This window comes from Anas platyrhynchos, chromosome 5 (assembly GCF_047663525.1).
Source record: "Anas platyrhynchos isolate ZD024472 breed Pekin duck chromosome 5, IASCAAS_PekinDuck_T2T, whole genome shotgun sequence".
Classification (NCBI taxonomy): Eukaryota; Metazoa; Chordata; class Aves; order Anseriformes; family Anatidae; genus Anas; species Anas platyrhynchos.
The window spans coordinates 1957914-1984767 of record NC_092591.1 but is presented as its reverse complement, the minus strand read 5'-3'; the positions used below and the strand labels follow the sequence as shown (position 1 = coordinate 1984767).

Below are 26854 nucleotides of genomic sequence, written 5' to 3'. Positions count from 1 at the left end.
CAATCTGGCTGAACTAGCTTGGCTAAAAGGGCCTTTCATCCTCTGGAAAGAAAGGCATGGCTGGAGAGGATGACACAGCCAAAGGTAAAAGATTACTCAGTAACCACAAGATATTGACAATCTTTTTCCTTTCTCTTTTCCCCGTTTCTCATTACCTTTCTGATGACTGAAGTTTTGAGACATCTATGGCAAAACGCTTCCCATCCATCTCTAATAATACCTTGTGTATTTTGGCACACACTCCTAATACCCAAATTTGAGGAGCTGAGTAGTGAACGCACATCCCTCTCCTAGGTCTACATGAGCAGGCAACTCACATCTTCTCCTGAGGCCATCCTGTGTTGTTCATTGCATTTCATAATTACTTCCACTGGCAAAATCTCCACGGAAAAAGAAGAACAGGTATGAGCTTTGGGACGTGGAAAGACCTCATTCTGCTTCTGGTTTTGTCTAATGCTAAGTCTCTTGTAGACCTTTAACGGGAGGACAGCACCTGCAAATGTTTCTGTTTCCCGTGCTTCATCTCCTTTTTGCACAACTCCGGTGATAAAATGCCACGTTTAACACAGCAGAACCTGGTTCGTATTTGCCATGTCCTGTTCCTAACAGTACTGCTCTTGAGTTCAAAGAAAAAAGGCAGAGCCATTCAGGGCAAGGATGGACCTGTCCCATGAATGATAGTTGGTTTTGACTTGGGGCTTTCTTCCAGTTGTACCTTGCAGGGCAAAAACTGGTGGTTAACCAAGCTTCCCACAAGTCCAGCTGTAAAAACTTGTTTTGAGTCAATCCAAACTTTTTGTTTGTTTGTTTACTTTAAGAAACTGAAGCAACGTTGTGGTGGTGGTGTGATGAGCTAAATAAAAGATCAATGAAAAATGACTCAAAAATATAAAGCTGATGAGTGTCTCTCTGGCATGTGTGTGTGCTCTTTCACTTCTGAAACACATTGTTCCTCTAGGCCAAATCCACCGAGAGTTCTGGGGTATGCTCTAACTGTGCATTTTAAGGAAACGTTGTCCCCTCAAAGGTTTTTGGGACAGCTCTAATTTCAGATGCCCCTAACCCTACCAAGTCTTCTGGGAGCCTTTGCGGACTTGCTTGCACAGCGGTGCCTGGTGGTACAGGCTCTGGGATGGTGCCTGCAGCTCCAGCTATGACTCTAGCAAAGTCCTGTGTCTAATAGTTCCTGTGAGACATCTGCTACCCTGGTTGGACGTCTCAGCGACCCCAGTGCACCTCAGATGCCACTGCATGCCTATGGTTGGGCATCCAGATTGGGCACTCTGTCTCATTTTTGCTATTATACACAAATCACTCTTTATGGGACACCCTAGAGGCCACAAAGGTACTTTACCTGTGAAGGTGTCACTGGTATTCATGGGTTTAAAAGAAATTTAATGAATTCAAATAGTATTATATTTCCTAAACATTAATGTGTTTAGGGAATCGTGCTTAGGTTTTCCACCTTTACAAAGGAAGAAGGCTGTAATAGCATTCTGTGAAATGTCCGTGTACCCAGGATGCACGGTGAGATGGCATTTTCCCCTCTGTATCTCTTGTGCAGATTGGGATGTTCTGCTAAATAATGTACATAATGCTGGAAGTCTGCACATCTGTGGTGCTACAAAAGATGGCTTATGTACATTTTCACTAGGGAGGTGGGAGAGGGGAAGATGCGATGAAGGCAGCAGTCGCTGGAAATATCCATCTTGTATTTCCCAGCTCACGGATGTCATTTTGTATTATTTGTGCCAGGTACAGCAGCTGTCACTGAGTCTTCCCCTGCTCAGTGCAGTGCAGCTTGTTTTGATATCTCTATTTTAATCAGCTGGGCCATGAAAAATTAGTGCAGAGATGTGTTACATCGCTCCAGCTTGGCTTTGTTAGAAGCTCAGTGATTTTTTCCCCTTCCCTGCTCACACCTGGGCCAAGGATGCCACGGAGGAATCAATGATAAAGGCAAACCATTGCCACGGCTCTTTTTACAAAGGATGGAGGCTGATAATTCCAAAATGTGTTTCTGGAAGATGTTTAACAGAATGACTCAAAATGCAGGGAGATGAGGGCGGTTACAGGCTGGGTATCAACGCTTGGCTCCCAAACTGCCTGGCTGATCATTTTGGTTTCTTTCTTTTCCCTTTTTTGTTGCTGTCCCCTGCAGGCAAAGCCTATGCCCCCGAGTTCTACTACGACACTTACAACCCCCTGTGGCAGAACAGACCCCGCGTTTACTCCTACAGCCTCCAGTGGACCCAGATGAACCCCGACGCTGTGGACCGCATCCTTGCCTATCGCCTAGGGATCAGGCAGGTGAGGACAGAAATTGGTTCATGCGGGAGGTGTTTTTTGATTTACTGACCTCTGTGTGGGCTGCCTGGCCTTATTTTATTTTATTCATTTTTTGTTTATTTGGTTTTACTTTACATTATTTATTCATTTTCCTCCCTCCTTTCACATTCTGTGAATTGGAGTCATCTCTCCTCCTTCTGGAAGATTTGCTGCCATCTTGCAGGAGTAGTCCTCTGCCGTGTGCACATCCTGGAAACTAATTTGCACATTTCCAGTGTGAAATGCAGAGATTAAAAAGCTGTTCCTCAGGTTTGCAAAGGCTGCGGCTCAAGATACACAGGAAAGATTGCATAAAAGAAGCTTGCAATGAAATTAAACTTTTTTTTTATCTCTATGTATCTATATATCTTATATTAGATCTTCCATGTAAATTAATACATACAGGAATAGCTGTAGCTTTGCTACCCAAACGTGTAGTGATCCTTGAGAACTGACACCTTCCTTGACCACATTAAAGCTGATCACAGATGGGCCTTTGTAGATTCGCGATGAACTTATCAGCGGGATTTGGCTCCCTTTAGGATGTGTGGGACCAACCTGCTTGCGGAGGAATTGATAGTCATCACCATTAATTCACCCCGTCACAACTTTAAAGGAAAAATATCATGTCTTCTTCTAAAGTGATCACTACAAAGCTTGAGTTTTAATAGTCAATTAAATTGAAAGAACCAATTTGTGCATTGCTTAAACTCAATTATTAAATTGGAATGCCTCTCCCTTACTCTGCTTCATGGGGCACCTAATGTTTGTTCACGCTTGCGCTTTCCTCCAGATAAGTCCATACAAAAAAAAAGTCTGTGCTCTGAAGGCAAAAAATGCGCCATACCATTTATCCATGATCCTGTCTAGCTTCTGTCCATGCGAAACTCTACAGATATGCCAGATGCTGATGTTGCCAGCTTGATTTTGGGCATTGCTAGGCTTTCTCAAGGAAAATATGCATTGTTTGAAATGATGCTCCTTGCTATGGACGCCTCCTTGGCCAACATGCTCACCTCTGAGTTGCCTGCTACCCACTGGGCTGCCAGCCTTTGGCAGAGCGAGGTGAGCACAGAGAGGAAGCTGTGCCGAGCTGTGCCGAGCCGTGCTGTGCCAGCCTGCTGCCATTCAATGAAGATGTTTCACTACATACCTGGGACAATCCGCCAGATATTGTTTGGGTCTTGTTTTGCACCCTCCTGTTGAGCTTGCCTTTCTTAAATAATACCCGAATTGATTGAATGAGAAAAGCACACGTTTGGGTGTTCAATGCCTGAGATAATCGTCTGTGCGGGGAGAATAGAAAACAGGGATTAAGGCCAATTCTTGAAGATGTATATAGATATTGAAAATTTGAGTGCACAACGTATTTTGTTATCCCACAGATCTCCTGCTGGGATGAGCTTAGCAAGCTGCAAACCAAATACCCAAGTTGAGCACGTTGCTGATGCTGAGCGGTTGGGGCTTTGCATGGCACAGTGGTGGAGCTGCCTGGGACAGGTCCCCGAGTAGCTCTGACACCTGGCGGGTGCTGGCTCAGAGTCTGCTTCTGCCTGAATCTGACTCATTTGGAATGAAAATCAGTGACTTTTAATAAATATTTATGCAACTCTTTGCATCATTGGGTACAAATCAGTTCTGTTACTCCCAGTACCCAAGAGGAATTATTAAATTTAAAAAAGAATTTGCTGAAGTAAAAAATAATAATAATAATAATAATGAAATTAGTGGCATTAGGTTTTTTAGCTTCTTCTTTTATTTATTTTTTTTTTTTTCCGTTTCATTTTAACTTACTTTTAATTATCTATTTTTGGTACTTAAAATTAGTAGTTACTTTAATTACCTCAACAATCCACTCTCAGGTTAATCAAAATCCGTTCCTTTCCTCTGTCTGAATCCACGTGTGAAATTTGGGTAATTTAGAAACCAGTGAGCCATCCGGACACACATCCATTACTGCAGTAATTCCCCCTAAAAGATGGGTGATAATTAAAGTCGTTACCTCCTCTGACACCTGCCGCTACTTGTTACCAGCACATTGCCCTCTGAAACGTCTGTGTTTAGATAATTTATTTGAGTTAGCAGTGCATTTTTGACAGGGTTTTGCTATTCTTATGTGACTGCATTTCTGAACGTTTTTATTTTCTAACGCATTGCAAAACACTGCTGGTGGGCTGCATCGGGTCGGTGTGTTGGCGTCTGCTTGTGGTCGGCTGAATGGCATTGCCTTTATCTCGTCAGTAAATGGGTTTTGTATTATGAATGTTAACATCCGAGTCCAAAGGCCTGTTTCTCTATACCTGACTTATATTTCCACTTCACTTAAGAAAGGCTCCAGGCAGTATTTGGGGAATACCTGTGGGATTTGTGGGATTTCAGTGGACTGGGATGGATGAGGTACAGAGCTGCGCTGGCTCCTGGCCGGTGGAGCCAGATGGGCTTGAGGGTCCCAGGCCCTATAAAAGCACACAGAGAGCAGCTCTTACACTCACTCAGAAAGGAAACCCTATGGCTATATGGTTGGTGCCTCATTTTTTAGCAGTGACTGCTGTTAAGGAGGATCAGAACCATGTGCACGGCTCAGCAGCTGGATGCTGTGTCGCAGCAGGTGGGGCAGATTCTGCAGCTCAGCGTCCTCAAAGCCAATTAAAGCCCAGCACCGAGAAGCCACTCTCCATGTGCTGTGTCAACTAGAAAAACCCTGTGCTTCTTAAAAAGTCCTGTTACAGAAAGAATTCCCAAAATGCAACAACAGAAGAGAGGAGAAAGCAAAGTGCTCTAAAATAATTGCTGCTCCTCCTGGATCCTCCCAGGATGTGGTGGAGCATCCACCACACGCTGCCATGCCATCAGGACACACTCGACATAGAAACTGCTACCACCACTGAGCTTCATGGGCAGTTTGTAGCTTTAAATAAAGACATGGGGAGAGACCTATAAAATTCTCTTAATGGAAGACACACAGATACCTTAGCTCCGCACAGCTTGCCTTTCTTCCCTGCCTTGCTGGAGAGAGGCAAACGGAGCAAAATTATTTTCATCACATACCTTTCCCTGACCTCAGCGTGGCCCAGCTCCTTTGCTTCAGCACCAGTTCCCCCTGCTTTCTGCCTGTGTTGCACCTTTGGCACTGGAAGCTTCTCGCCAGTTTCTAGTTTCTGTTGCCAGCCAAATTTCTCAAAACTTTGCTCGTCTGAACTGGTCAAGGCAGAGGCATCTCCACCTCTATCGTCCTGCTACATGCCAGCCAGCAGAAATATCTTCCTGTTGTTATAATGCTATATAAGCTAATAATTCCTAGCAGAGCAATTTGTCTTTTTAATGAAGAAAGAACCTGGCTATGCCGTACTTTATTATCAGACTTCTTTGCCCTTTAAAACTTTAATTATTAAGCACATCCTTTGCATTGTTTTCTGCAACTGTCAGGCAAATACAAAAATGGATCTAAAGCACTCAGCGTTGTATAAAACCTCTTATTTTTATAAAATGAAATTTTAAAATGCCAATATCACAGACTTGGAGCTTTTTCCAGGCTGGCAGTGAAGGAGAACACATTCCTGCGCCCAGAGGAGCGCATTGTTCTGGTGTTTCAGAGCATCCCTAAAAATGTTCCCATTGGTGAAGGGGAGATTTGAACACAAGTTTGAACAGAAAAAATAAGAGATGCATAGAGCAGCAAAGCAGGTGCCTTTGAAATGCTCACTTATGGTTACCACAGTCTTGTATGAGAGTTAGTTGGAAATTGGGGATAGAGAAGGGCACGGTCAAGAGAAGTAGGTAAGAGTCTATGGTCACTTGTCAAAGCATGTGGGCAATACATTTTGTGCTTGAAAATACAGATCTGACAGCAGAGGAAGAAGTGCAAGTGAACTGATTTCATCTCAGCAATCCTGACTTAGTCATGGAGGGGTTTGAAGGTGATGGAGAGATGGGAGGGATAATCAAAACTCTTGGAATTACCTTGTAGCTAGAAAAAGTTGAAATTGAGAGTCTGGGAAAGTGATCTCACTTTACTGCTTTGAAAAACCTCCAAACAAATCAAACTTTGACTCCAGACTGCTCGCGTGAAGTGGCTGCAGATTTCTCTCTGTTCCCAAATCAACTTCACTCTGAGTGAATTATGATAAAAAAGGGATGGCGGCATAAACAAACCACCCACCTCACCTTCACTTGGATTTGAAGCAAGCAAGTCTGGGAAGACTACTTGTTAAGAAGCCTCCAGAAGCACTTTTTAAATTTCATTTTATTTTATTTTACTGTCACCTGCCCTACAGGACCACATCCATGCAGCAATCACACAGTCTGGTTACTTCGAAGACCCCTTCAGGCCCGATCTGTCTGGTGCAGTGACCAAAATAAGTAGTAATATATTAAAAATACAGGGATTTGGACATCTTTGCATTCTGTGAGCACAGTGGCCAGCCACATGGGGCTTTCTTTAATTTCTTAAAGTCCCTGGAATAGGGCTACAAGGCTCCTCCTCGTATGAGTCACCAGAAGAGTGCTACACATTTCTGTCAGAGCCTGCATCCTGTCACATACCTTGTCACTAGCAGTAAAATACAGGCACGTCTCAGGCACCAGAGGATAATTTAATGGTAGGAAAGCAAGACACAGAAGAAACTTGTTCAGCATTTTCAACAGAGGTTAAAGAAACGCCGAGGGAAACCACAGTGCGAGCTCTAGGGAAGTTGTTTGAGAAAAGTACAGAGCTTGGTTTAATGCCAAATCAGGGAAACTAAGAAAGTCAAGACTGGGAGAGGATAGGTGCCATCAGGGAAGAGGCAATCACAAGGAAGAATAAGTGTCATTTTTCTGCCTGTAGAGTGAAAATGGAAATAGATGAATGGGAATCATGTATTTACTAAAATAACATACTTAGAATGAAAGCCACTTATAAGAAATTTATGTATTTTAGCAAACTCAAGGCCCCCACCTGATGGGTACTCATTTTGCAAACATTCCTTCTATCAGGATCGTGGTGCTGTCATCACGAAATCAATCTATTGCAGTGGGAAAGATGTTTGCAAGCTTGGTATTTTCTTTTGTTATGCTACAGAAAATTTACAGTAGCAGTACATCAAAATGTATATAGAAATTTGATTCAGAGCCATTCACAAATAAGTGCTCACATCTGTAGTAATTAATTTTAGCAGGGGAAGTGGGAGAGTTGAAAAGGCTAATTCAAATGTATATGGGAATATTTCTAATGTTTTCATGAAACATTTTAAGCATTCTTCTGCAGAGGGAAATAGCTGTTCTGAGGATTTCTTCACAGCGTGCATTTCCTTTAGGAAGTCTAAACGAGGCTTTGCTGTTCTCCTCTTATATCTGCACTTGTGAAATTAGAGACAGAGAATTTAGCAAAAAAAAAGTAGTGCAACATTCAGAGGCACGATTCTTATTGATTTTCTTGGGGTTGGTAAATTGAATTAGAGAAGCAATGGCTCTGTTTTACAATTTTCAGTTTGCAATGCTGATGCTTGTTATGTTTGTTCTTCACAGAACCAAGGGTTGTCTTTCAAAACAGCAAGCTGAGGGCTGTCATTTGAGAGTTGTACCAAATTCTTTTAGTTGCCATTTAAAAACTATAGCTACTTCTCCCAATTTTCTGATAGATAAAGCAAACGTTTATGCATATTTTTGGGGGAAAAAAATGGTAATGACTTAAGAAGTCAGAGGCAGAAGTTAAACACATAAATACATCTTTTGTTGTCGGGTGCTGATGTTCTGCCTCTGATCCCATGGTGTCCTGGCTGACAAAGATGCTCCTGCCTTTATCCACACTCCCTGTATTGGGCATTGAGCTGTGGGTCCCCAGAGCTGCCGGTGTGCTTGTGTTGGAGGTAGCTGGCTGTCTTTGCTAGCAATGCATACAGAAGTCCCAGGCAGAATATGGCCATTCTCATTAGCACAAAATTTGCACCATAAAGCAGAACTCCTTTTCTTCACAAAAAAACTTTCAGCAAAATTTGACATAGTCATTGGATCAATTGCTGCCTGCTGAGACTGCCTTGGTTGGGTTTTTGTTATATGAGCAGACTGAAATAAACTCTTGCTATTTCATTACCAATTTCAGTACCTAATTTACATGAACTTTTTGGCCTGGCTTCTTCAAGAAACAAGACCCAGAAGACTGTCCTGCTTGTGTCTGTCCATCTGTCCTACTGTCACTCTCAGCGGTTTCTGAATCCAGCTCTTCATTTGGGTCAAATCTGATGGGGAATAGGGATGCAGCAGACCCGGAGGGCCCCACCAGTGCTCTGACAGCATGTGGGTGGGATAAGGAGAAAGACATCATTATGGAAAAAATTGAAAGGCGAGATCACATTAATCAAAAAACAAAACAAAACAAAGAAAAGAAAAAACTCGTTAATGGGGCAGAGTGTATGAATTCTCTGACTTTGTAGCCAGGTCTGTGGAACCCCCTCCTGAGCCAGGGAGCTCCATGGCCAAGTCTCCTTGACTTCTTCCAGCAACGTGCAAGCAGTAATTTCCTAAAGAACAAACCCTCCCTGGGCAGGAGGTGGTCACCACGCTCGTGTGCTCGGGGCAGTGACAGGAATGTAGCCTGAGGCTTTCACTGCACCTTTCGCTTCAATAAAAAAGAGTAGAGACATGCTCATACTCAGCACTCTGAGCTCCCACCCAGCATTGCCCGAGACCGTGGCGCTTTGGTCAGTGCATGGTTGTCACACTCGGTTCTCATTTACTCTGGCTCAGCAGGAAAATCTGCAGTATGAATTGATTACTGCTGACAAATGCAGTGCATCAGTCAAACTTTAGGGAAGATGCAGGAGAAAATGGATTGAATTGAAGAGCAATTTAGTGAGAGAATTACTCAAGCTAGAGGAATTTATTTCTGTAAACAAGTTACTTGCTTTTGACTACATTTAAACACTTGAGGTAGGGTAGAGGCTCCCTTTGCAGGTGTACCCGTGTGTGCACTGAAGCACAGCTCTGGCTGGGAGTGGTGCAGTCAGAGCCATGTGTGGCTGAGCAGCACGTTTCATCCTCAGCATCCAGCCCAGGGGTTTTCTGCAAGTTGTTGAGCCAGGTGGGTACCCCTCCAGCAGAAATTGTACATTCCTGTAATGCAAAAGTGTCTCAAAAAATGCCTGTAAGTGACAACATTGGGTTTTTTTGTGTTGTTTCCATACGATGTCATACCGTTTCTCAAAAATATTCAAGGATTTGCAAAATAGAGGAATGAATCTTTGAAAACTGAAGATCTACACAAAAAATTAAGTCATATGTCATCGAGCAAATGCATGACAAGTAAAGAGTTGTGCCTGGCATGCAGTGTTCTTTTCAACATAGTAAAAGATAGCATAAATAACTGCAGCTATAACTTAATTTTGGAAGGGGCCTGTGAGTGTTACAGAAATTTAATTTAGATGAAGGAAGAATTCTCTTAGTGAAGATAGTTTCAGATGCCTAGGAATGGTTTTAAACTAGAATAAGGTAGATTTAGATTAGATATAAGGAAGAAGTTCTTCCATCAGAGGGCAGTGAGGCCCTGACACAGGGGGCTGGATCCAGGTGGGTTTTAAGGTCCCTTGAGCACCAGCCCCAGCCGCAGCATCCACACACATGGAAGGCACTAGAAGAGCCCCACTCCTGAGATCACCAAGTGCCCCCAAATTAAATAATTCCAGGACTGAGCTCTCAGACCGGCTCTGGAAGTGTTGCTCTCTGAATGAGCCTCACCTTTAACCTTGTGATGGCTCCACATGTGTCCTTGCATCTTCTTTGCTGTCCCACATACAAGACCTGCCCTAAGGGCACCCGCTGTGTTCTCCCCATGTCAGCAGGATACAGCCCCACAGCCCTTATTTTATGGGCTGCAATGAACCCATTGGCACTGCTTCTCTCTTGAGATGAATTTAAGAAACTGAAGCGTGGAGAATGGTCAGAAATACTCAGTGCTGGTAGGGCTTGCCTTGGGAAAGGGACTTTTACCTCTGCATATTTAAAGGCAGCATCCTGATTCACGCTTAGAGGCGCTTCACTGGAGTTGCACAGGCAGCCTGAAATCTGGGTGTCCCATGTCACCGAGAGGGACACCGGGACCCTCACGCTGGGTTGTGTTGTGCAGTGTACCTGCAGACCCACCTGGGCCTTTGTGTGCTCCTCAGCGGATGGCTGAGGGATCCCAGCAGCCTGCCGGACACTGGGGCATTTGGGGCCGGGCACAGTCTCCCTGTCTCACACCAGAAATTCTGTCCTTGCTGAAACAGATCCGTACAATTTCAGAAGAAAAAATAAAAGGTTAAAACATAATTTTTACCGGTTAAAAAATAGTAGTGCCATTAAGAAACCAAACCTTTTCCCAGTCCACAAAGATGTATTGTATCTGTTGGCACAACTGAGACCAGGAAGGATTTCTTTGTTTTTGTGAGGCTTGTGCAAGTTTTATTTCCATTTGGAGAAAAGGGATGGTAAATGAGATTCATTCTTTTTTTAAAGAATGTAGTTAGATTGGCAATTCCTTAAACAGACTTTGCTTTCTCCTAGATGAGGGACATTTAGCCAAATCACAATGTATTAGCTAGCGTATGCGCTAAGTGTTTTCCTCAAGTAATGTGCATTACAGAAACCATATACTGCTGGGATGAGTGATCTGGCCCTAAAGACAACTGTTCCATCCATTCTTTTGCTGTTAGAGAATTCTTTATTCTCTGAACCATACATATATTTAAATGGAATACAAACCATATTGCCATTCAATAAGCAAATCAGCACCCTACTGCAATGCGTCTGTGTTTTGGAGCTGATTTAAAGCATCACAGTTACATTTTGAGAACTTCATTAAAAATCTAGTGGCTATTTCCTTTCCTCTCATGCAGTGATTGTCTTAAGTGTTTAAGAAATGGTTTGTTGAAACGTTCTTATCTGACAGTTGAGCTGTTATTTTTTGGCAAAAAAAAAAAAAAATCATTCTTACTTAAAAACTTAAACAAAATCAGTATGTTTGCTTTCCTTGAAAATGCACGTTGGCATCACGCGCTTGTCTTATTGCATTATTACCCCTTGATCTATTTATGCAGAGATTCATGTAGGTTGCTTAAAATGCAGTCTTGTTTTTCCAGTTCATTTACCGAGACAACCCAGCGCGTTCACTGCGAACGCTAAAGTGTAAAGCTCCAGCATGCCATGCTTTAAAAGGGTTGGGTTCGTCATCCTGATTGCAGCCACGTTCATTGACTTGTCACCATGTGATTATTTCGTATGGAAAAAAAAAAAAATGTCATTCATAAATAGCTTTTAGAAATCACAAAAAAATGAATTAGCTCACGAGTGACAGGAGTGTGCTGTGTGCCGTTCAGGATCCAACCAAGGAAGGTTGTAGCACTGTGGTATGCTCAGCCAAGTCAGCATCGCTGAAATATTAAATTTGTCCTGGGATACTTTCCCGATCACGGCAATGTAGCTGTTCTTACAAGCGTAAAGTGTTGAGCTTAAACTTAGGGCCTAAATCCTGATTTTGGATTTTGGATCCTGATTTTTGACTTTGGTAATTCTCTCTCTTGTTGCCCTGCTAAAAGCAGTGATCTGGCCACTGCAGGCAGGCTGCTGTTTGACATGCAGGACCACATCCCTGCTGCTGGCAGCAGCACCGCTGGCAGTGCCCAGCTCGCCCCCGCTGCTGTGCCCTGCGCTCTGACGGGTGAGAGCGGCAGGTCCCGGTGTGTGAACTTCTGCTTCACTCTGTCACCAAAAGAATGAGAAACTTTCCCTTAAAGCCATCCTTAACGTGGTTTAATAATTAACCTGCCTTTTGTGAATGCCTAACAAAACGGGGATTAAAAATTGAAAACCTCTTTTGAGAGCTGGCTAGCAGTGGGGCAAGAGTGGGAAGGCCTGTGCCGCTGGGGGGGGAATGAACAGAGCAGCTCTCCTTTAATCCCATAGACTTGTGTGAATTCCTCTGGGACTCAGCCAGTTTTAAAGTCCTAAAATGGATTTTGCTGGCTTATATCACATTTTAGCCTTTCTTTAAGGAAGAGGAGAAAGGTTCGTACTTGAGTGCAGTGTCATCACATGCAAGGCTGTGTCTGATCTGAGTCCACGCGGTTGAGAAGTCCACACTGTGACCTTTTCCTGAGAGCAAAATAATGTGGCCTGCTTTCAGTCAGCAGGTGCTTCAACACTTTCCATTAAACTCTGAAATTGTGCCTTTACTTGAAGGACTTGCAGTGTACACCCCTTACACGAGACATGCAGTGGATTTACTGGCACCTCCGGAGGGTCCCTCACCCGGTGTGTGGGGACTGCAGAGCCCCGTGACACTGCACTGTGAGAAGTGAGGATGAGCCTCAATTTATTCTGCTGAGGAAGGAAGGAATTACTTAAACTTTGCTTCTGGCAAAGGCAGCAGGGCAGTTCTGCATTTAGCTGTAAACCCTTCTTTATTGCAGTGAGTGGACACTCGGCTCCGTCTCCCTGTCCCTGGGCATTGAAGGATTCTGTCCCCAGGGACACTACAGTCCAGGATCTGCTCTGCCAGCAGACAAAATCCACCCTCAGTAGTACAACCCAAGCTTTGGCATGGTTATACCTAAAAGGGTTAGCGAGGGTAGGGATAAAGATTGTTCTTTGGGGAGACCACAGCTGGACATTGCAATCCTGAGTGCATTTTTGTCACTAAGATCCACCAGAAGAAAAGTTGTTCATTTGAAAATGTTTTTTATATTTGTCTTGTTAGTAGTGCTCATATTTTTATTCAAGCTCTGGCTATCCAATCTCTGACCCTGTTGGCACTGTGAGTAGGGTTAGCTGCTGCATACACTTCATTATTAATGAAGACTGGTAGTTGCTTGTTTGGTTTAAGTCATGGAGTGAGGATGTATTCAGATGAAAGAATAGTAAAACTGAAATGTGTGACACTATCAGAGTAGCTATTTTGCTTCTGTGCAACTCAAAAAAGACTATAAAACCTTCTGCATGTAGCAGGTGTGGAAAAAGCAGTGTGGAGTATGGGGAGTTTCCATTGCTCAGAGTCAGTGTTGCACACACAGGTTCATAAAGAATCACAAATCACACAGCATTGTTTGTAACTATCCTGCCCAGCCCTCCAGTTGGAAGATGGGGACAACCTTGTGTGTCTTTCCTCGTGGTGACTGCATAGCTTTGGTCACCCTCCACTGGCTTCTGAAGGTGCCGAGGTCTGCCAAGATGTTGTCTGCGCATAAGGAACGTTTTTCCATCTCATTAATAGCTCTCTGGAGAATATTCTGACATTAATGTATTTCAGCTTTGGATTTGGCTTTGGAATTGGCGACTCAGATTCTTCCAAGTTTTTGTATTTCAGAGCATCCTTCATGTGTCCCTGGTCAGACTTTGGAGTTGGCCAACACTCCAGTAGTTGCTTCCATTAAACCTGCAGTCATGAAGCGCAGTTCGGTAACAGGGAGAGTCTGAAGGTTGTGAAATAAATCAGTAAACACAGAGCACAGCATGTGCTGTGTTAGGAGCACAGAAAAAATCAGGATTTTTTGCTAAAAGGCCACAAAGCCCTACATGTTGAATTTCCTTGATGTTCTCCTATATGTTTTCAAAGTTCATACCAAAAAGGTCCCAAAGGCCACTCAGGTTTTACCCAACAGAGAGTAACATTGCCTGGATCAAACCCACATTGTGCACAGTGAACTCTTGGACCTTAACTTAGAGATCTCGCTTCACTCAGCAGATATTTCACTTCACCTGGGTTTGCCTGGCTGCAAATATTGTAGTGCTTTTCTATAGCCGCTCCTAAATGGGTGGCCGTGGTGGCCTTGGCTGCAGCTCTCTGCTGGCAGGGTGCAGCTGCTCTGAGCAGTTCTGGTGCCATCGAGGCACCACGTGGAGTTGCTTCGTTTCCGTGACTGGCCTTTCACTGAAGACAGGTCCAGGTAGAGTTTTATAAATGAGACCTGTTCGTGTATCCCAAGCTGCACAAACATTCAAGCAGCGATAAGCGAGTGCTTCCAAATTTCTGATATTTACTACCAGCAGGATGAAAACAAGTGAAATGCGTGAGGCTTCCCTGGAGAAGAAGTGAAGTTCCCGTGGCTCTGATTTCGGTGGTTGATGCACTTCTCTGTGGATGATAGCCACTATCACAGAATCACAGAATCACAGAATTTCTAGGTTGGAAGAGACCTCAAGATCATCGAGTCCAACCTCTAACCTATCCCCACACCGCTGCAGCCCAGGTGACCTAGAAAACCAACCGCTCCACTTTAAACAAGATGTAAAAAGTTACCCTGTACCTATATGCCTGAGACTAACTTGTTCAAGCTTGTTATACAAAAAAATTAAGCTTCCTACTTTTCTTTATTTTTAGTCTGCGGAAGACTGCAGTCCCAGTCGGTTGATAATGAGCAAGTCTCTTCAGACTGCCCCGAGCAGGTCACTTGCACGTCGCCTTTGGTCACGATTTGGCTTTATTGTATTTTTAACTTCTATTTTCATTCAGCAGCATGCAGGTTCAGACATATTCAAATCTGTATTATGTGCTCGCAGAAGGGTTTCCGATGAAAGCTGCACAGGCACTGGCTGCAAAATGGAGCATAAATTTTTCTGTCCATGCCATAGCCCAGTTCTTGTACCCATACATGCACTGGTATGGAGCCGATCTGCCAGAAAGGAGAAAGTGAATACAGGTACGTTTTTATTGCCTTTCCGATCAAAGAACATTGCACCTAACGAATACAGTTTGTCCCTGTATGTGAGGTTATTAAAAGTAAGGAAACACTGAGGAAGACCTTCCAACTCTGAATACCGTAAATTGCAGTTTAGTTAGCAAGGGGACCGAAGTGGCCTAATTTAGATTTTAAAAGATGTTTTTATCATCATTCATTTGTATATAAAAAAAAATAATAATAATATTAAAACAGAAGGCAGAGTAATTAGCAAGTTTTTAATAGGCATTCGTGCTGTATTTTGATTTTATTCCGACAAAAATGACCTCTCCTATTTCCTGGGTTATCCTGTCTTTAAAACGTCAGCTGTGATGCATAATTAAAGATAGCTTAATTGTTGGATCCTGTAGCTTCCAGAACTCCTTAAATTGTTCCCATTTGTTTATCTTGCAAATATCAAGCCATAGTTTTGGATCATGGACAGCTGTTTCTGGCATCTGAACCATGCATCCATCAATTTTGTAGTCCGTGAAAAACACACTGCATCTTTGGAGTCCAAGTTTTTAATTAATAACAACTCAGGGACATTTAGTTCCTTAAAAAAAAAAAAAAAGAGGAAAAGAGGGGTTTTTGTTGGTTTGTTTGTTCTGATGATTTTCCCTGTACCAAATAAAACCAATTACACGAAGATGCAAACACAAAATAAATCAAATGAATGGCAGGCGAAATACAGAATGGTAATTTAAGGTAAAATAAATAAAACGAATGGCAGGAGGCATACAGAATGGTAATTTAAGGTAATGTAAAGAAGGCCAGTCACATGCCCAGGTCATTACTGTTAGCTAATGGGCTCGGCACATCCCTGGCCCCAGCAGGCAAACCACACGGTGCTGGCCTCTCGGGCCCCCTTGCTGTGGCAGTGGCTGGTGTCCGTGCTTGCAGGAGAGCGGGTACAGGCTCAGCACAGAAACATTTGTGGGGTTTTGACAGTTCCAGTGATCGCACGTGAAAATATTAGAAAAGAAGAGAGATGTCATCAATAGCAATATTACATGATGCGCAGTGGAAAATCAAGTGATGATAAGTGTGGCAGAGCATGCATTGCAGCTGGCCTTGTTATTTTTGCCTGAATTACAGGTATTTGTCACCGTGAGTCATTTCAGGGCCGTAAGTACCCTTTGAAATGAAGCTGACACAGTTGCCACCTATCTGATAAGGTTTGTGTTGAAAATGAGATAGCTCTGATTACATTGCTGGGCAGACGTGTTAAAGAGGAGTAACCACTGGATGTCTGCAGCAGACGAGGCAGACGCTGCGTGGAAGTGTTCCTCTGCAGCGTGCAGATGGGTAGCAGTATCTGCCCATCAACCAAGGATTTCCCATTGCTCTTTTATATATGTGACTGCTAAAGAAAACTCCTTTTTTTTTTTTTCCAAGAAAAATCAATTGTCAACGTTATTATAAATTGTAAAAAAAATGACTTTAAGGACTGCAAGAGCTTTTTTATCGGAGTATGCAGTAGATTAATACACATTGCATTCGGTTGTCGTTAATTAAAGAGATGCTTGTCTGACTTTTTGAGTCAATAAAGAAATTTATGGCTGAAATCAATAGGCCAAGTACAATGGACTACAGATGTGTTTATTTTTTATAAACATAACTGTGCATATAGACAATCAATATTTAATCATCCCATAGGATTAATTTCTCAGGAAATCTATATGTTCACGTCTTTTAGAGAATATAGTGTTGGCTGGTTTCTCAATAGGAAACAAGGAATAAATACCCTTTTATTGACAGCAGACAGGAGACGGTTTCAGCCTGTTGCAATAAAACGTTGCCACACTTTTACACCGTTTCTCTGATGTCAGGGAAATTCATTTCACTTTTCTCTTAGCTTTAGGGAACAAAGATTTCTAAATATTCTAAGGTAACCAAGATAAATGAAGAGTCCCTGTGAAGCCTTCCATGCTCTGGATGGACTGAATGTAGGTGTGCTCTGCTCATTTAATTACAGGTTAGACGCATGAAAATGCTAATAAATGCTCTTGGAGCTAAAGTGTTTTTTCCTCAGGTCTTTTACAGGCATCTACAAACCGTTGGGAAACTGCTCTTTCAGTTTGGTCAAAGCCAATTTCCAAATGCTTATTGCATCCTTACCTTTGTTAGGATAAAATAATTTCTCTCCTTCAAAAATTCCTTTTCAATGAACCCTGATTCTTCCTAAGTTTAGAGCTCCAGAAACACAAATTGACATTGAGGAAGGAGTTTAACAGGGATGTTTAGTTCTGTATTCTGTCTTTGAAATATAAATCTTCATTTTTTAATATACAAAGGCACAGCCTGGACATCGGAGAGAGGCTGCACGCCCCACTCCAGCGTCTTTGCTCCATCAGTGGTGTTGGGTAAAGGGTTCCAATGAGGCAGGCGATGCCCAGGTGGCTTCTGCCCCTTCAGGGGAGCTGCAGGAGATGCCCAGAGCTCTGGAGGCAGAGGGCCAGGTTGGTTTTGGTGCTGGATGGCCAAACACTGAGCGGACAGGAGCTTGGGTGCTGCTCCAGGGGTCTGGCTTTGCAGAGCTGCCCCACATCCATGCAAGGAGCTTGAACTGCCATGGAGGGATCTGCGTCTTATTTTCAGAGGGTCTGGACTGGTTTTTTACTGCCTCAGTATCATACAGAGCTCCAGAACTGTTGTGCCAGCCCAGGGCACCACTGCTGTGATTTGGGATGAGGATCCCATGGTGTCTGGGGAACCCTGCCTGGTGTTCGGGGCTGCTGAGCAGCTCCACGCAGCTCCCAGCCTGCTGCAGGGGCTGGCACCGGTGTCCCCAGCCCCAAAAGGGATGGCCCCGGGCAGCCCCTTCACCCTCAGCCCCCCGCTGGCCTTGTTCTGCTCAGGGTTGAGCTGAACGTCACAGGAGCTGTGTGGGTATGGGCTTTCTTTATTCATTTGTTCAGCAGCTGAGCTGAGAAATCAGGCAAGGGGATGTTTTGTGTCAAACCTAGTGACGATTTTGAGATGTTTATGGAGCTTTTTTTTTTTTTTTTTTTGTGGTTTCCATGGTGAAAACAAGAATTAGAACAGAGTCGGTGCTGATTGCAAGGCGAAAAGATGTGTTGCTTCCTATGGAGAAATACCAATATCCAGTACGGCTTAGGATGCCTGGCGCTGAAATGAAAAATCAAACTGTTTTCCTTTCTGAATGAATAAAGTAATAGAGTTGCTTTATTTGCTTCCGTGGGTAGTTGTAGAAAAGGGTGATAATCCAAAGCAGCAACTGAATTTGATAGAAATTAAAGTCTAGCTTTAGTAACAGGAAACTTTAAAAATGTGTTATTAATTATTAAAAATATTTGCTGAAGTATGTGTTTCAGTATCCCCATATCCAAAGGCTACGTGTAATAGGGAGTGTTTTTTACAGCAGACCTCTGTAAGGAGTCAGGAATACCTCAAAGCAACAGCAAGCTGACTTCAAACAGCTGCCAGAGCATCCGTGGTAGCTCACACAACCCGTGGCACAGCATTGTTAGCACAGCATTCACACGTCATGGGCAGCCACCCTGTTGGCATGAAGCATGCAGCACAAAACACTGACGATGGCTGTTCCAAAAAAAATGATTTTTTTTTGTTCTATTTTTGTTTTTGTTGTTCTTTTATTTTTAATGTTGAAACTAAGCAACGTTCTGCAGAGTTCTGTGTTCCTTTGATTCTTAGTTTTTGTGAAAGAGACAGGTACAATCATGAAATAACGTGTAGTGGTATGCAGCTCACAGCTGACAGTAAATTGTTAAAAAGTCTTGCAAAGTTTAGAAATAAAAATAATATTTTAAAAAATATAGAAACAAAAACTGTTGCACATTTAAAATATAAAATATGTCTGACTCACTGGGTAATGCGGCAGATTTACAGACATTCCCAAACAGCTGGGATGTGCTCCGGCCAAAGGCTTTCAGTGTCTCCACATCGAGCAGCAGCTTCGATCCGAGAGCACTTCCCAGTTCAACTGCACAAGATGTTGTGAGCATCCATCTGTGTGGGGCAAGCGAGAAGGTTCATATGGGCAAATCCCCAATGCACTGCTTTATAAACACAGTCTCAACCTTACCATAAGTATCCTTATTGTCTTCTCGGCAGCACACCCCTCGCCCTGCTCTCAAGGACAGCAGTCTCCTCGAGTAGAGGAGCAGAGCAGTGGCCTGGCCCCTTCACGCACCTTTCCAGTCTCCGTGCGTAAATTTGGCACCGCTCTCCTGGAGCACTCAGGTTTTGGTGGTTCTTGGAGGGTTTTTGTGGGCTGGGAAGGTGGGTGTGGGGTGTAACAAGGGCTGCTCATCGGCAGAGGACAGCGGGAAGGTATCTGAGTGGCGTGAGCCTCCCTGCCTGCCAGTGCTGGCTTTGTGGGCTGTGGGGTGTCGGAATGGCACACTGCAAAGCCCAGCTGGTACCTACGGTGTGTCCTCATTCACAGGTAGCCAGCGAAGAAACAAGGAGAAAAAGATGAATTTCTGTTCAACTGCACACACCATGGGGTTTGTTTTTTGTTGGTTCAGTCCTTATGTATGAAGAGCTATCAAAGATCTGACATCTGACAGAATCTGTCAAATCTGAATGTTTCATGAGCTCCACCTTATAAAGACATAATATAAAGGTATATCTTTATATAAAGATATATATAAGATATCTTATAAAGATAAAATATAAACACATACCTGCAGTATATTATCGTTAATACCTCTTGTAGTGTAGTGGCCCTGGGAAACCATTGGCAGAGGAAGGCTCCACCGTTCCAGGCTATGTACAAAGTCGTGGTGGATGTTTTATCAATACCGTGTCTTTCCAAGGGGGTTCTTTTAATGCTTTCAACAGGGGAGAGGTGATGCTAGTGGGGGAGACAGAGGGGTGGTGCTGCTTGGGCAGCCCACAGCCCCTGGCCTGCCTGGCTCCTCCTGCCCCGAGTGCTCATCCAAAAGCTTTCTGGTCTGGGTGCTGCCCTGTGCACAAGCAGAGTTCGTATTAAACATATGAACTTTTCCTCAAGGAAACTTGTTTTTGCATTTTTAACCTCGTCTGAGATTTTTTCTCATATGCATGGCTTAAGCACTGCAGGGCCAGCCCTAAGGAGCCACCTGAGCCTGTAGCACGGCATACGGCATGTGCAGGAGCAGAAATAATGTCACAGATGTGCTCAGCATCGCTTTAACCCATTCCTGCAAACGCTCAAATCGCAATAAAACACACATTGACTTCAGTGGCACCAAACTGAGGACAAAGTTCCACGAACCCAACTTTCTCAAGGATTGTTCTTGTTTTTTTGCTTCACAGTTTGGGTTTTATTTAATGGGCAATAATTGTACGTGTGTGACATGGTTTAATGATCCAAGAATTGACATCTCTTTCCCGCTGCTATAAATTTAAAGCTTGAAGTCTCTTAGTATTGCTGCAAATATCATTTCTTTGGATGAAATATGGTAGATTTAGTACTAGGTTTCAGTGATTTCAATGTACAATTTTATTGCATCTGCAAATTAAAGTTTTAGAATAAATTTTTTTTCCGTTTTTAATAATCATGAAGCTCTGCACTGATGAACATGGGATAACTAAGAATTTCCATGCACTCCAGACACAGTGTGCTCAGTGAACTTCTCATTTTAGCTGAACTGCACCTGTACAGTTGTCTTGGATTGTGTGGTAAATATTTAATGATTTTTCCTTTGTTTCCTGGAGATAGTGTCTGTAATAAGCCTGAGTACCTGCAAGTAATATTGAAATGTCAAGTCACTCTGCTGCCCAAAATGTGCGTAATTTCTACTTGTCTGTGAAGCAGTCAACACAATTGCAGAGACAATGTGGTACTCTTCTTCTGGTGCCTTCTTAATTAGGTATTTTTTTCATAGCTTGGTAAAGGCATATAAATAAAAGAAACTATAGATTTTGGTGCTGAAAGCACTGCAGTCTATAAAGCACAGAAATCTATGCTTTGGGGTTTTTTGTTTTCGTTTTCTGTTTGTTTGTTAGTTTAATAAAACAGCCTCTTGTTTGCTGCTATTGACTTTCATTGTTCTCTCAATCCATCCATCTTTGAGACCACAAGGATTGCTGATAATTGTGCACTAGCCTATTCCTTTCTCACTCACCAAAAGTGGTAAGTGCTTGGAAATCAAACTGCCTTCCAGTCCTCTGCCGTGCTTTCATTAGCTCCAAATTCCCCCCAAATGACAGCCGTGGAGCCTCGCTGCCTGGCCTGGGAGGCGATGGGCGCTGATGGAGTGAGGCCAGCAGCACATGGGCAGCTCTGGGCTGCAGGGTTTCCCAAAAGTAAAAACAGCATCTATCCATACAGCTCTGACATTTCCATCCTTCTTTTGATTTTAGGCTGGACAACAGCGTTGGTGGGAGCAGGAAATTACAGTGAATGGAAACATTCAGAAGGGAGAATTAATTACCTACAACCTCACGGAGCTGATCAAGCCAGAGGCATATGAAGTCCGACTAACGCCCATCACCAGATTTGGGGAGGGGGACTCAACCATCCGGGTCATCAAGTATAGTGGTAAGAAGGTCTTTGTGTACGAGGAAATGTGTTGTGGTGCCTTCAGTGGTTCCTTTGGTCTGCTGCTACAGCTGCATTATGTTGCACGGTGTGTATGAATTGTCAGTCCAGTAGTTTTTGCCAAAATAGCCAAAATCATGTCAGTTTCTATAATATAAAAGTAAAAATATAACAAATTAATGTTATCTTCATGAAATTGTTCTTATTGAAGAGTTTATTCTTGCTCTGAACACTTGGTAGGGCAATGAGTTTTTGGAGAAAACATCTACAAAACAAGTACTATTCTGAAGATGTCCAATTGGTGTTTTGATGTTACCTAAATACTATTTTTTTTGTCAGAATCAGTATGTTTTGAGAAATTTATATTTGAAAGTGAATGATTAATAAGCAAAAAGACTATTCCTAGCCTGATGCAAGCAGAAAAGGGTGTTTCTGTATTTTCCTGCAGAAGTTTTTCATGAGAAGGATTTATCCATCTTAACAGGAAAGATATAATACTCCTTCCATCCTTAGGAAATGGCTATGAGTCACACCAGGAGAGGTTTGAGTTGTATATTAGGAAAAAAATCTTCACTGAAAGGGCTGTGAGGCATTGGAACAGGCTGCCCAGGGAAGTGGTTGAGTCACCGTCCCTGGAGGTATTTAAAAAATGTGTAGCTGTGGTGCTCAGGGATGTGTTGTAGTGGTAGACTTGGCAGTGTTAGGTTAACGGTTGGACTTGATGATTTTAGAGGTGTTTTCTAACCTAAATGATTCTGTGATTCCATTCAGTCTCACAGCATTATGAGGAATTAATTCCTTGAGCTCTAAAAATACCTTTCTGAGAGCAATTATTTAAGGAATAACTGAATTACTTTTTTGTTTCTCATTTGTAAAAATTACAATGGAAGGACAAGACATACCTTAGAGAGAAGGTAGTTCTGTTGAAGACATCACAGTGCAGTGATGCAAGTATCAAGGGAACAAATTGCATTAAACAACCTCAAATACAAATTCTAAATAACACAGTTGCACATTTCACTTAATGCCAGATCTGCTAACAATGGTGATTGATGAATCTTAAGTTTTACCTGTTGTAGTGAAGTGTTTGCTAAGAGCGTTTCCCAAAGCTCATCTCAGCAAATACTGATTTAAAACAAATTGTTTACTAAATCTATCTGCTGCAACTCCTATTGGAGCTTTGCTCATCATATGGACTCTATACTCAAGTGAATGTCCATGTTCCAGCTTTAGTGGAAGGAAGCTGGTCTCGTGGGGGCTTCCTGCATACACGAGGGAGACCCAAGGTCTTCTGGATGGTGATCAGGAGCAAAAGCTTCATGCAGACATTTGGGATTTCAGCAATCCCAGTCTCTGTGCTGGCTGTGATAGGTAGGCTTGCATCACTCCTGTGTGCCTTGAAATTTCTCCTGTGACTTAAATACTGACCAGTACTCCAGCCATTAGACCAGCTCCTGCTAGGAGTAAATAATAATAATAATAATAAAAATAATAATAACATTCAGCTCAGTCAGTCACTTCTGCTCCTTTTTGGTGGCAGTTTTACGCTGGCAGGTCTCAGGAGGTTGACTGAGGTCTTGGCCATATCTCACAACAGCACTGAATTTGAGCTGTTAACGAAACATTATGTCGTTAGCATTTTGAGCCCCAGGCTGGCAGGAAGAACATTCCCATGCCACATAAAAGGCATATTTTGTCTACCGCAGATTTTTTTCTGCTAGAATCCGCCATTAGCACAGATGTGAATAACATCCCATCTCAAACGTGCTGATGGGTACCAAAGCAAAATCCAGCTGCCCGGAGAGAGGAAGCCATCACGTCGTGCCCCAGATGGAGAAACACTTCTGGAGCCGTGCTCAGTGCTATTGCTCTGGTGTCGACAAAGTCACAGAATAAGAAATCATGCGCCAGATGCTAATCAATAGGGTAAACCTAAAGTGACTTCCCTTTGAAGAGGGGTTCCAGAATCGCCAAGGCTTTGTGTGCTTCAAATATGCATTTTAACGCAGCTTTCATCCAATGACTATAGTGTCGGCAAGCTATTGCCAAGCTAATTTTAAGGATGTTATAGTTCCAGCTATAAAATAATGATATCGCATACATTATTATAGTGCAAATCCAATAGTTATAATCTGAAATGCTGGAATCTTAGAAAAGCAGTTAATGGGCTAGCAGCATGCACAGCAGCAGGCCAGCATTGATGTAAGAAATAATTATAAACATTACCCAGAAAATAAAAGACATCATGTGAATGTTTGTTAAAAGGAGAAGATAATTTTTTACAGTTTCTCCCATTACGGTTTCTTTTTTTTTTTTTTTAATTGAGACCTTAAGCAGGGAGAAAAACAGTTGAATCTTCATATCCTCATATTTTTAATGCAGTTTTAAGCGTGCATGTGTGTGCAGTTTTGATCAATACTCCAGAAGCACACTGGACTTCAGCTATATCAGACCATGTTTCTCACCTCGCTGCTGTAGAAATCCCTTTTTTTTTTTTTTGAACATGTAAGTTTCTCATCTCACGGTGTCAATGACTTGCTGATATTGGAGGCATCAGTGGATATCAACCTGTCCAAACCCTCCTCAGAGCAGGTAACCCAGGACAGCCCAGGACCACATCCAGTTCTGTCTTAAATATCTCCAGGGACAGACACTCCACAATATCTCTGGGCAACCTGTGCCAGTGTCTGACCACCTTTAGTAGTATATAAGCTTTTTGCTTATTTTTAAAATGTAGGCTTCTATTGTATTGGTAAGGATCCCCTTTGCAAACATGCTTCTCCTTAATTTTTCAAACTTTAAGTAAGCTAATAGGGTTTCACCCCATTTTAAAGAAATGCAGCAAGTGTGAAAAGCAGATCAGACACATGATAATTAGAGTTGCTAAAAATGGTATCAGTGTCTTTTGCCTTCAGTGAATACATTCCCTTCTACACTTGAGCTTCAGTTTTCTGCACGCACAGGATGGACAGGCCATGGACTGCCTAAGAGTTATTTCGACAGCTTATGTTTGTGGTTTGTCGTATGACAATCATGGGTAGGTGCTGCCCAGAAATGATTTCTCAGACTAGTCTTAAAGTGTGTAAGAATCACCTTGAAATTTCTAGTGTCTTGGTTGTGTTGCTGCCTTACCAGAGAGGAGATTTCTCCAGATTTCATCCATCCTTTAGACATGCCCGTATCTCTCCAGTGACTTTAGAGACATTCTTAGTTGAGGTGTCTAACTTTCAGATAGCAAAAGTCACATTAGTCCTACCTGTGAAGTCATTTTTACCTCCCGTGTAAGTCATGCAGAGCACATCACATTTTAAATTAAATCCTGCAACTGGAGATTGACAAGGAAAATGCTAATATATAAAAATAAGAGCTTCCAGTGTGCTAGCCTGCTGGTAGCCATCTGAATGTCTGAAATAAGGAGACTATCAAAGTACTATGAAAGTAGGAAAAACGTCAGTAATGAGCTCTTTGCAGTGTACCTTGCCATCTCAAGCTAGAGCTGTAAATACAAAAGAAAAACTCCCTGGTGACCAAGCCCATTAATCAAAAACTTATACTTGGTGGAAGCGTTTCATAGGGAAGTTCCTTGCCTGCCATGAATTATTCTCTCCTCCACACACAGGAAGGACGGGAGAAAAGAACAATCATCACAGTTGGAGCGACATTGATAATTACAGCCAAACATCACTTGACAAATTCTTTAGTAGGTGCATATGTTACTCTGCTAGTGAACACAGTCTGCCAAGTAAATACAAACAGGGCAGTTTAAGTAGCACTAATGAGTGTTTTGAAGGCTGTACAGAACAGATAAGTCTTGTAGTAACAGTTTAAATATAATCTCCATCACTTTACATAAATCTGTGTCAGCCTGTTCGATGCAAACAGGCAATAAAGTCCTCCAGCTACTCCAATCAAACCTCAGCACTCGCTGTTTCAGATATGCACTTGTGGTTTAATATTTTTAAAGTTAACCAGTAGTAAACAAGCGCATTAATCTCATTTTTATAAAAAAAGCCAAAAATCCAGCATTGCTACTATTGGTATGTGGAATCGGCCCCGCAAGAAAATGGCAGATAGATGGTGGGTGCCAACTGCTTTGTCTTCCAGCCTGTTTTCATATGCATGTAGAAACTTACCAGATTCTGTATGGAAAGGGTTTATCATTCTTGCTATTATAATTACAGCTAGTATTGTTGTTGCTATTCTTATATTTCTGGAACCTGGTGTCCTGGGGAAAAAAAAGAAAGAAAAAGAAAAAAAAAAAGACAAATATTACATAAACGGAAGGATTTATAAGTATATGCAGATACAAATATGGGGCTGTTTTGTAGGTAGTATGTTAGGTTAGTTGTCGTAATGGGAGGAAGAAAGACTTGTCCACCTAGTGTCAATGTTTACACTGAAGATTGTTTTCTACTATGCAGACCAAATGCTTAGAGATACAGACCCCTGATCTTGATTAAAGCTTTTAGGTTCTGGTTGTAATTCACATAAGTAGACAGTGTCCAGTGGTAGAAAACAGCAGCCGAGTATCCAGAAGGTGTCTACTTACCTCTAGCTTTATGCTTTCATAGTGAGTATAGTGGGCAGCTGTTTTTTTAAAGGAGGGATGTGTCTCTGAAAAAATTGCATGAACAAGAGTCTGTGTTGGGAAGGATCTCCAGAAAATGTAACCGTCTTTATATAAATGCAGTTACACCCAACAGAAGGGCAGGCATTAAAGAGAAACCATTCCAGCCACATTTTTCTGTCACCACCTGCACATATACACATCATTGAAAAGTAAAATCATCCAACGAGCTGAAATTCCAGTGGGTTTTATTCCCTGAATGCTGGGGAATAGTGAGGGAGATTAAGGGATAACCCATCTTGGCTCTGCCCAAGCTCAAATACTTTATGACACTTTGTTCTCCTCCTGAGTAAAACCTTCTCCATCAGTAAAACCTTCCCCCAGCACGAGTGAGGACCAGCGGAGCAGAGCAGTGATAGCCCTCTGAGGTGCAAAGACTTCCTCAACGATTCAAACTCAATCTTGGGAATTTACTCCATCAGTCATCCATTAATTTATGGCTAATTCAAGCTGCTGTCTGCATGATGTGCACCCAACAGCCTTACCTGGTGGCAGAGACCTGGAGCCATTCCACCTTGCCTCAGAGCAGCTCGCTGTACTACTGAGAGGAGCGGGCTTTCTGTTTTGTTTTTTTTTGTTTTGTTTTCTTTTGTTTTCCAGTTTATGCTGTTAGGTAAGCAAGTTCAGCCTAACTGCTTTAATTTGTTTTTCTGCTTTTGTCAATCAGTTTGAACTGCAGCGAGCTTGGCAAGAAGCCCTTTTTGCTCTGCTGTGAACAAT

At 42.6% G+C, this 26854-nt stretch overlaps 1 protein-coding gene across 6 annotated transcripts in view; it reads left to right on the top strand.

Moving 5' to 3' along the window:
* Positions 1 to 26854, top strand: part of MDGA2 (MAM domain containing glycosylphosphatidylinositol anchor 2) — a 321830-nt gene that overhangs the window by 270001 nt on the left and 24975 nt on the right. For all 6 annotated transcript variants that reach the window (XM_072038054.1, XM_072038055.1, XM_027457733.3 and 3 more), the window contains 2 exons: positions 2162 to 2310; positions 21330 to 21507. In XM_072038054.1, the coding sequence (XP_071894155.1) occupies positions 2162 to 2310; positions 21330 to 21507 (327 nt within the window). The remainder of the gene's footprint in view (positions 1 to 2161; positions 2311 to 21329; positions 21508 to 26854) is intronic.